The 9,716-nt window shown below is 45.6% G+C and overlaps 1 protein-coding gene across 13 annotated transcripts in view; it reads right to left on the reverse strand.

Annotated features, from left to right (window-relative positions):
* GPATCH2L (G-patch domain containing 2 like) overlaps window positions 1-8,991 on the reverse strand; it is a 38,360-nt gene extending 29,369 nt beyond the window's left edge. For 4 of the 13 annotated variants that reach the window (XM_027459486.3, XM_027459478.3, XM_027459485.3 and 1 more), the window contains exons 1-3: window positions 8,865-8,991; window positions 7,380-8,050; window positions 1,543-1,607 (exon numbers count right to left, since the gene is read on the reverse strand). In XM_027459486.3, coding sequence (XP_027315287.3) covers window positions 1,543-1,607; window positions 7,380-8,038 — 724 coding nt within the window. In that variant the 5' untranslated portion in view covers window positions 8,039-8,050; window positions 8,865-8,991. Of the gene's footprint in view, window positions 1-1,542; window positions 1,608-7,379; window positions 8,051-8,395; window positions 8,488-8,756 lie in introns of all 13 variants that reach the window. The other 9 variants (XM_027459479.3, XM_072038427.1, XM_027459480.3 and 6 more) reach the window with 8 other exon arrangements.
* Between the last annotated feature and the right edge of the window lie 725 nt (window positions 8,992-9,716).

Below are 9,716 nucleotides of genomic sequence, written 5' to 3' on the forward strand. Positions count from 1 at the left end.
AATTATTCAGTTTGGGATTGACTAGAAAACTATCTTTGATATGATCTATGACAAAAAAAAAAAATCTTTTGTGTTCTCTCCACTTCACTGAAGCAAAGACCTGCTATTTACTTCTTTATGACCAGAAATTATCAAAAAAGGAGGGAAAAAGATGTTCCTTATTTAACCTGATAATACAACAACATGTGATTTTCTAAGACCTCATCAGCCCTTTTTAACGTAAGCTAAAACATCTTTTGCCCACAAAACCATCACAGTATAAACTGTTTAAACAAGCAGAGGTGACCACAAACCTCTAACAGGTGTGTATGCATGCACACATGTATTTGTGCACATCATCTACACCAATCTTGTCTTTAGTGATGAGGTAGAAATATAACACTTCAGTCACCACACTGCTTCAGAACTTGGTATACTAGTGCTCACTAATTTCAGCTCCCCAAAAAGAGTTATCAGCAAAAACAGGGGATGGGAGATTTGGCCTTCCTATTGATTTTGAAGTATGGGAGGCTGGAAAAATTGTTTCCAGAGCAATGCTGATCTCTGAAATTCATACTCTTAGGGAAAGTACTCCAGCCATCTATGGTCACAACAGATCAGCCCTACAGTCTAACACATCATCATAAAAAACTGTACGTATGTTTGCTAACACCATCCTGCCTCACACAGACACCTGGGCTGGTAGCAAGTTAGCAGGAGCAATATTTCCCACTGAGTTACTGGTTCTACTTCCTTTAGCACTCACATATTCCCAGAAGAGATCTCATCCAAATCTTAGCTTTTGAAATGTGACAGAGTGCACACCTGCATGAGCTACATGGCTTTACAGGTCTCTAGGGTCATATCCCACCTGCTCCAACTGTAATAGTCCCAAGTGCCTATGTGCCTACTGTAACTGCTTTTGCACTTACTTCCACCACATCCCCCAGAAACCGAGCACTAAGCTGTCACTGATAAAATCAGCACACAGTCCACACTCAAAACCCCTAAGAAATAATTTCTGCAGTAGACATTGAAGATATTAGGCTCAATTAAGGCACACAAGAGCAAGGGAAGAACAGGTATTTACAGAAATAAAATCTATCACACATTACTGGTTTTCTTAGCAGTTCCTTAGGTGACTTGTCATACTAACTGATTTTTGGAGCTTTCTTTTCCTGCCCATAGAGATAAAAATAACAACAGATTCAGGCTGTGGTATGTAAACAACATCTAAAACACCTACAGCGATAGAACATTAACTTTGCTCTCTCACTAGGGAAAGCTCTAAAACTTTTCTTCTGTTTCCAGGCCTTGCCAGAATAGTAGTTCCTTATATATACTAAATGTTATAGATCTGATATACAAGAGTGTACTGTTACCAAAAATCACACCTTTCTAGCCCTCTCAGATCATTTTCTTAACTTCTAGTACCTCTCAGCCACTAGCCTTTCTCCTGTACTTCCCTCTCTGTCTGTCTTCAAACTTAGATCCTTCTTTGTATTTATAAATTAATAGAAATTCTCCAGTAACACTCGAGGAAAATCACAGGACAGTTGTTACCTTGGCGGCCCTCATCATTGGTAAACAGGCCAGTATCACTGCTGCTGCATACACTGCTGGTTTCACTGCAACAAAAACAAACAAACAAAAAACACTAAAAAAATGTTGTCATTCCAGCAGATACAAAGCAAAAAACATTTTCTTACATTTTACTAGCTTCTCTGAGACCAAAACGCTATACATATTTCACAGAAATTAGGCACCATTGCATTTCAGATACATGACTGGCTCTAGTATGGGATATAATAACTTTCTGTTAAATCCTAGCGATGCTGCATCACTTGGAAAAGAGTAGAATCCTGTATCTAGTCTAGTTCTAACATATCAAAAAGTAATTAATACAATGGCATTTGCCTCGGGTACTAGAGTTAATAACCTAACTCTGACATTGTCTGGAATACTCACTAGGAAATTAAGTGTCGTTAACTGTCCTTGGGTCACTTAAAAGCTATTAAAAATATCTAAAGTTTTGTATTTCAGACTTTTTTTTTTTTTTCTCAAATGTGTTACAGAGCTGCATAAAGCCCCCTTCAATCTACAGCAACTTTTATTTTCTTTAGAGGGAAGAGCAATGTGTACATTTGTAACTCCTCAGCTAAATACCTTAGCACAGCATGACTTGCTACTGCTCAACGCCACACGCTTTGCATTTGCTGAAGCGGTTACAGGAGACTTAATTCCTGAACCAATGAATTAAACTAGAAATTAATGTGTAGAAAGCCGTTAATTGACTGTAAAACTAGATGAATATTTGCAGCAGAAGTACATGCTCAGGTCAGTCCCAAGCATCTGATGGCTTTAATGCTGATATTAAATCAATCCTCAGACACTTCGGGCAATACTTCCCCTGATTTAGCTGAGGGATATAAGAACAAGCTGAGCTATTTTCTGCCCACCCCTTTATCACTAAGGCCTTATAGGAGATGTGAGCACCAGGTGTAAGTCAGCATCCCAATCAATCCCCAGTCAGGGAGTGTTAGAAAGCATCCCTTGACCCCTCCAGGGGGATTGGGTCATACTAGACACCAACTCCTTTAGTTCTCAAAGCAGAAGGATGGGTTATGACACAAAGTGTAATCCCAAAGAACTGCAGGAACATAATAAACCTATTCTTCAGTATATTGTTGCTCTTGGAAAATACACTCTGAAGTGTAACCAAATAAACTCATCGTGTGGGGTATCTATAAGCTCTGCATCTTCATCGTTGCATAAAGGCCATTTAAACTGCAAGGATGAACGGTCTGTATGTTATTCCCACATTTCGGTATGTAAATTGATATCAAATTCCAAATCAATTCATTACAAAGTTTGGCCATCCATTCGCCCTCCCACATAAACACAATAGCAATTAAGGCCAAGGACCAATAACCATGAGTCATTTGTTTCACTCCTAGCTCTCCTACCAACTCACTGTAAGACCCTGGGCAAATCTCTTAGTGTGTCTGCTTTCCCTTTTGAAAGCCTGGATTAATAGTCCTCACAAGCAGCAGATGCAAGGATTGAGTGACTGCTTCGTAAGGGTTTTAGCATCTTCAGAGGAAGGGTGCCTGAGAAAGGAAAAAGCATTAAGTCAAGATTCCAGATCACATTAACAGTACTCTAAGCATCCTGTTGTACTGAGAGCTGTTTAGTTCCTTACAGATAAACATTACTGCCAGTGCCTTACTTGAATGAATTTTTGTGGCTCTCACTCACCCTCTCTACCACTCATTTTACACTTCAGGGCTGAACACAAACTAGACTCCTCCACAAGCCTTTCTGCAGGTCCAGTAAGCGCTGATTAATGACCTCCACTTGCAAAGGAGGCTACTTACCTTAACCATGAAATAATGAATCCTATTGATCCAACAACCTACTGCTATAGAGTGTTATTGATCACCCAATCTTTGGTTAAAATGGTCCTCATTTAGCAATTTCACTGTCACAAACACCTGGAGCAAAGCATGCTTATAATTAAATAGTTTGGGGGAGTTAAAGTGAGAGGTGATGGACAGAGATCTCAGGTTTCCCCCATTTATTCTTTCTCCTGAGCTATTGTTTGTGTCAGGAGAGATATTGATTTTCTATAAAAATAAGAAAACAAGAGGCACCGAGGGGCTGCAGAAGGTCAGGCTGGGCTGGAGAAGGAGGGGATGCTGAACACTCTGTCTTTGTCACTTGCCTTCCAAGAGAGGAATTTTTTCTTTACTGAGAGACTGGCCCCCAATTCATCAGCATAGCCAGGCTCTCGAGTGCCACTGCAGGCTGTCATCAAAACAGCTCCCTTCCAGCAGCGCTGGTTACACTCCCAGGCCAGAATACATCAGCATCAGCCAGCGAAGTCACAGCACTGGTGGGTCAGTGCAATGCAGTTTGAAAAAGTCAAGTTACAGCACGTGATAGTAGATTAGCCAAACCAAACATCTCTCACCAGTGAGCACATCACTCAAAATGATTTGTCAGACAGCTCTTGTACCATGGTTTGTTCTGCCCTCAAGCTAAACCCAGACCATTCTGAGAGTACTCAGCTTAGATCAACAAGAACTTCAGCACTCAATATATAATTTCCCTTTGCTTTATTATGGCTGCAGGGAATCTCGGAGCATTAGAAGAGACAGAAGGTTACTTCTAACAGTCTTAGCAGTTAATTGTCACCCTTGTACAAATATACAGATGACTATTTAAACTAACATCACTTGCTTCTGCTGTTGTTTCCACAATTATTTACAAATTAGGCTTTGAGTCGCGTCATTACCCAACTTAGAAACATCACTTTCCCTCATCATGTTCCTGCACATCTTTCCTTCTCTCAGTTTACGTTCACCTCTCGATATGTTTGGCAATTTCAAATATTTCATTCTATGCACAGTTTGAATCACAATGATGCAGCACATCTTCTTCCATAAAAAGATGAGGTGAAGCCCTACAAGCAAACTGTAAGCACTACCTCCCCATTAAGGATACATTTCTGAAGCTTTCTCAATGAATGGGAGTCTATCTATTGAATACAGTAGTCTTTTGATCTGACTTGGGATAAGGAGCTTTGTAGAAAGCAGAGAAAATGCCGGTATGTTAGCATTTAAAGAGATTCTTTTCTACATAACAAAGAAAAGCAAGTGTCATTGGAGTGGAGGAAAAAGAATGTGAAAGAAACCATCAGTTCTGAATGTACAATTTAGTTTGTCTAAAAACACATTAGTTTGGTAACACACCCCATCACTGGGGGGCTCTTTTCTCAGGTGAAAAGCAAAGGACACGAGGCAGGGAGGTGGTGGAGTCACCATCCCTGGAGGTATTTAAGAGATGTGTGGATGTGGTGCTTAGGGACATGGTTTAGCAGTGGACTTGCAGAGTTAGGTGGTTGGACATGATGATCTTGAAGGTTTATCCAACCAAAATGATTCCATGAACATCAGCGGAACCAATACAGCATCAAAATGCTCCATAAATTGCTCGATCATGATGGGTTGTTTCCAAGTACTGCGAGCTTTATCAGTCACTTTCCCTCCCCTCAGCTGGCGATGACACCCATACAATCCTCTCTCCTAGGCATCCCATTTTCTTCTCCTTTCCTCAGGCTATGCCCTTGTTACACATCTCTGCAAAGTACTCCTCTCATGGTACCAGGAAAAGCAGCTAGAGCAGAGTAAGAGCAGGGCGAGCACAGCCAGTTTTGCTCTGCTAGCAGCAAAGAGCTATATTTGGAGCGGCAGAGACCAAAGCCTGATCCTCCACTGCTGCGAGGGATAGTTAGTCTGCAGCAAAGAGAGTTGCGTGTGTTTCTCTCCAACTTTGACCCTCCCTAGTGAGTCACTGCACAGATCACACATGTGGCGTTGGAGACATCAAATATTCTGAGAAATATTTGATTTCTCAGAAAGAGAATCCCAAGGATTTGGCAGCAGATGGGAAGTGTCATTTGATGCAGACACTTGCACAATAATTAGTTTGAGAGCAAGGGACAACTGAGAGAGAACAAAGCGATATCCTCAGCATGGTCCTTAAGTAACAGTCCAGACAAAGCTGTTTGCTTACTCTTCTGAAGTCTGGCACAAATAAAGGCTGGATGAAAGCCTGCTGGTTTAAGTTCAAGTTTGACATGATGGAACAGGCTCTGACTGGTAGAAAAACCTCAAGGAACCCTGTCCATCACTGCCACATCAGGTAAGAGTATCTCTCAGTCCATCACCAGTGACATGCAACATTCAGGGGCTACTCAGTGTGTTTCCTTTCCTGGACTACGAGCAACAGCACTGAAAAGACTGAAGTGCTTTCAACAACACATAACAAAAGGCATCCACTAGTCTCTTGAAAAGCCCCGCTCTGTACTCACTTTTTAACCTAAAGAGAGCCACTTTTCAAGAAAAAAAACAGACCTTTTGACCTTTTTTTTTTTTTTTGCTACTTCCATCCTCTAACAGTCACATACAAACCAAAAAAGCAATAGTGGTTCCCAGGATCAGGACAGCGAGGATGTATCGCAGCCTGTGCTTCTCAGAGTCTCTCAGAAAATACCTTTGAGGAGTTTGCAGCTATTACCCACAAAGCCCTCGATAACCAAGTGCCACTTGTCCACTCTGACAAACTGCAGCAGCTAGACAGCCAGAACACTTAAATGAACCCGAACATATGAACAATTACACTGGAGCAAACAATTATACTTGTCAAATTCACTGCCCTCTCTCTGACAGTGCCTATTACAGCGGATGCCTGAGGAAAGAATGTAAGACCATAACGCCAATTGACTATCTCCTTGGTATGTTCCTATAGCTTCCAGCAGTTTCAGGGCTTCCTGAGCATGATCTTCTATCTGGGCTATAATGCTAAACAGCCCCTGATAAATCCGTCCTCCACATCCCCCATTTGGATACATGAAAGTTTCCCCAAAGTATCCCACAGCAGAATTCCAAAAATTGTGTGTATGAAAAGTAATACACTTTTTTATTGAATGTCTCCTGCTTCTCACACAATGACAGTCTCTACTCCCTTTTTGTATGCTATTCGTTAAGAAATCTCCTCCATTTGACTCTCAGCAATTGTTTCTTTTCTAACCTGAAAAGTCTCTTTGTACACAAGCAGCTTTCCAACCCTGAACACTCTAAAAATTAAACTCAAGGGAAAACTTCTCAAGAGCAACACACGAACAAACTCAGACCACAATATTTACATTTCTTATTTTCATCTCTTTACATTTCTTATTTCATCAGAAGTTCTTCAAAACTGGACACAGAGATATGCCAGACTCCACTGCTTGTGCAGACCTGTCCTGTAAGTATACAGAAGTTGGGTGAAACTGAATTAATCTTCTCACTACTTTCTCCCAAAGCTAGCCTTTCAGGACCTGATTCCAGATCCACTTAGAGATGCAGAACTGCAGACGAGATGTTTTGTCTGAGGTCCGTACAGTACCTACACAGAGGGCTAGTGGTCACGATGGGAGATCTGACCTGCTCTCTATTATTACTTATGGTAAATTCTGAAAACAAGACAGTTCAAATCAATCGGACAACCCAAGTGCCAGCAGGGGATATAGCCGCCCATTCGCAAGCCACAAGCATGCTACTTTGTAGCAGCAGGGCCACAGACTTTTCAGAGGGCTATTTGTATCATATAAGCCAGAAACATAGTAACTTTACCAACTTTTCAAAGCACTTGGGTCATCAGTACAACACTAGCAGGAAAGGCTGCTGGAAGAAAATCCACAGTTTAAAAGTAGCTGAGGGGTTTCCCCTCTTCAAAAAGAGAACAGCATTGAATAATTTTGATAAGAATTTCTAAAAGCAAAGCACGGGATTTGCAAGCAGCTGCAAACGAGGCAGCCAGCTAGCTCTAACACGGGGAAGAAACCGAGATCTCACCATTCAGACATATTTTCATCTGAGCCCTGCTTCTGCTCATCAGCTTCGCACTCCATCCGCTCCTTCCTTCCCCCTTTGCTGAGGAAGGGCCTGTTCTCTCCCGTTTCACAAAGGCCACGACTAGATGACGTCCAAGGCGCGTTTTCCTTCCAGCGTGAAAGACGCTGTTTCTTAGCTGACTTGAACCTGCAGCCCCTCTCGTAGTTCCACTCTGACACCCTGAGCTTTTGCTGCAGACTGGCAGCCACCTCCGATGTCACGCGTTTGACTTTCCGACGGCGCCTGAGAGGTCGACACGGCGCGTTCTCTGTAAAGGAGTCTGACTCATGCCACGAGTGTTGCTTGCTCCTCAGGGTGGCACTGAGAGCTGGATGTCGTTTGACCACTGCTGTGTCATCAGAGTCACTGAAATTGGCTGTCAGCACCTCCCGGCAATCCTTCACAGCTTCATCCAAGCTTGACTCTGAGGCCTCGCTGTAGCAGCAGGCGTGCTCTGCCTGATGCGTGAAGTCTGAGCGTCGCTTGCGACCCCGTCTCTTGCGAAGCTGACGTCGCTGCTGCCGTGGGCTTAGGGCCATCTCTTCCCATAGCTCATCCAGCTTGTTTTGTTCTGAAGTCTGCTCTAAGGCTGAAGCCAAGTCATGCACCAGTTCATCCATTGGCAACGCCTACTAAAAATGACAGCAAACAATTAGCACCAGACATAAATGTCACTACTAACACGTTGCTAAACTACAGTGTACTATAGCCTTCGTAACATTGACTGAGTTACACGCTTACTTTGAGCTGCCTGGAAGAAACAATGCAGCACAACTGCTGTTTCTTGGGCTAATGTTTACTCCTTCCTCCCTTTTGCAAGAGTTAAAGCCTGCTTCTAACCATGGTGGTAGAGACGTCACTACTGTGGCAGCTGGGTCAAGTGCTCTGAAAAGGCCTTACGGCTGCATCTTTTGCTTTGAAGGCATGTGCTCTATTACACATCTTAAGGGCGACAGAGCCTGCAGCTAGCTCCCTACCTGCTGTGATTGTGTTGGCTACTATAAGCCACAGGGATCAGCCCACACGGCAAGCAGATGGAAGTCTTCCCAAAAGTAGACAGGCAGCAAAGCTGGGAGCAAAACAAGAAGTAAAGCAGGCAGCTGGCAAGTCAGCACCAGCACAAGCCACACGGGACCCTGTGCTCCTTGCGACAGCGTGCGCAACACCAAGCCCTGCTTGCCACAGGCAGGCTTCCCACCCCTCCTCCCTCCGGGCTGTCAGCGCCTCAAACCCCTACCCCCCCCCCAGCAACCTCCCCCTCCGTGCCACGATTCCCCTCCCCAAACCCACGGCTTCACACCCAGCCACCGGGCCCCGTCCCACAGCAGCCCCGGCTACCTCAGGCCGCCCCACAACGCCCCCCGGTCCCTGCCGCGCACCGAGGCCCGGCCCTGGGAGCCCACCGGGGCCCGGCCCAGCCGCTCCCGGCCCCCCGGCCCCGCTCACCGGCCCGCGGCCGCTCCGCCCGCCCCTCGCAACGGCGCTTCCGGCCTCCCCGGGCCGCTTCCTCCCCGCCCGCCCCGCCGAGGGGCGGGCCTGGAGCCGGGGGTTGGCCCGGGACGGGGCCGCGGCGCCTCCCGGAACGCCCCTCGGGGCCGCGGGGGGGAGCCCTGAGGGAGCGCCGCGGGATGGCGGCGGCTTCCGAGGGGCGTCCCCTCAGCAGCGGTCCCGTTACTGCCCAGCTCTGCCCCCCCCGAGCCGCCTCCAGGCGCTGTGGGGATGGGGTGGGCGCGGGGTGCCTCAACGTGGCACCGCCACCACGCCACCGAGGGTTACTGTCACCCCAAAACACAACGTGTCCCACATGGAGATCCCCCCCCCCCGTGTCTTTACATTCACAGAATCACAGAATTTCTAGGTTGGAAGAGACCTCAAGATCATGGAGTCCAACCTCTGACCTAACACTAACAGTCCCCACTAAACCATATCCCTAATTCCACCCCAGTGACCACTGAACACCTTCAGGCACGGTGTACGAGGCCCTTCCTGAAGCTCAGCACCCAGATCTCTGCTCTCCACACATCCCTTGATTCACTGCGTGTACCTTATCAGGCGCCGCGGGGCGGGTTATGAAGTTCTTATTTATGGAAATATCAGCCACCGGCTTATCTGACCTCTGGCCTGCCTGCGAATGAAAGTAACGTCTGCCCTATAGAAGGCCCGGTGTTCCTGATCGATTTTCTGAAGATTTGTGCTTTGGTAGGCCCTGTTGTCGGAGTCCCAGCCCGTGTCTCTACAGATCATTAGCTGCTAATAGAAGCTGTATGTTCGCAGCCCTTGTCATGCGCTCACTCTTGC

Source organism: Anas platyrhynchos, chromosome 5, assembly GCF_047663525.1.
Source record: "Anas platyrhynchos isolate ZD024472 breed Pekin duck chromosome 5, IASCAAS_PekinDuck_T2T, whole genome shotgun sequence".
In the NCBI taxonomy this organism is placed as follows: Eukaryota; Metazoa; Chordata; class Aves; order Anseriformes; family Anatidae; genus Anas; species Anas platyrhynchos.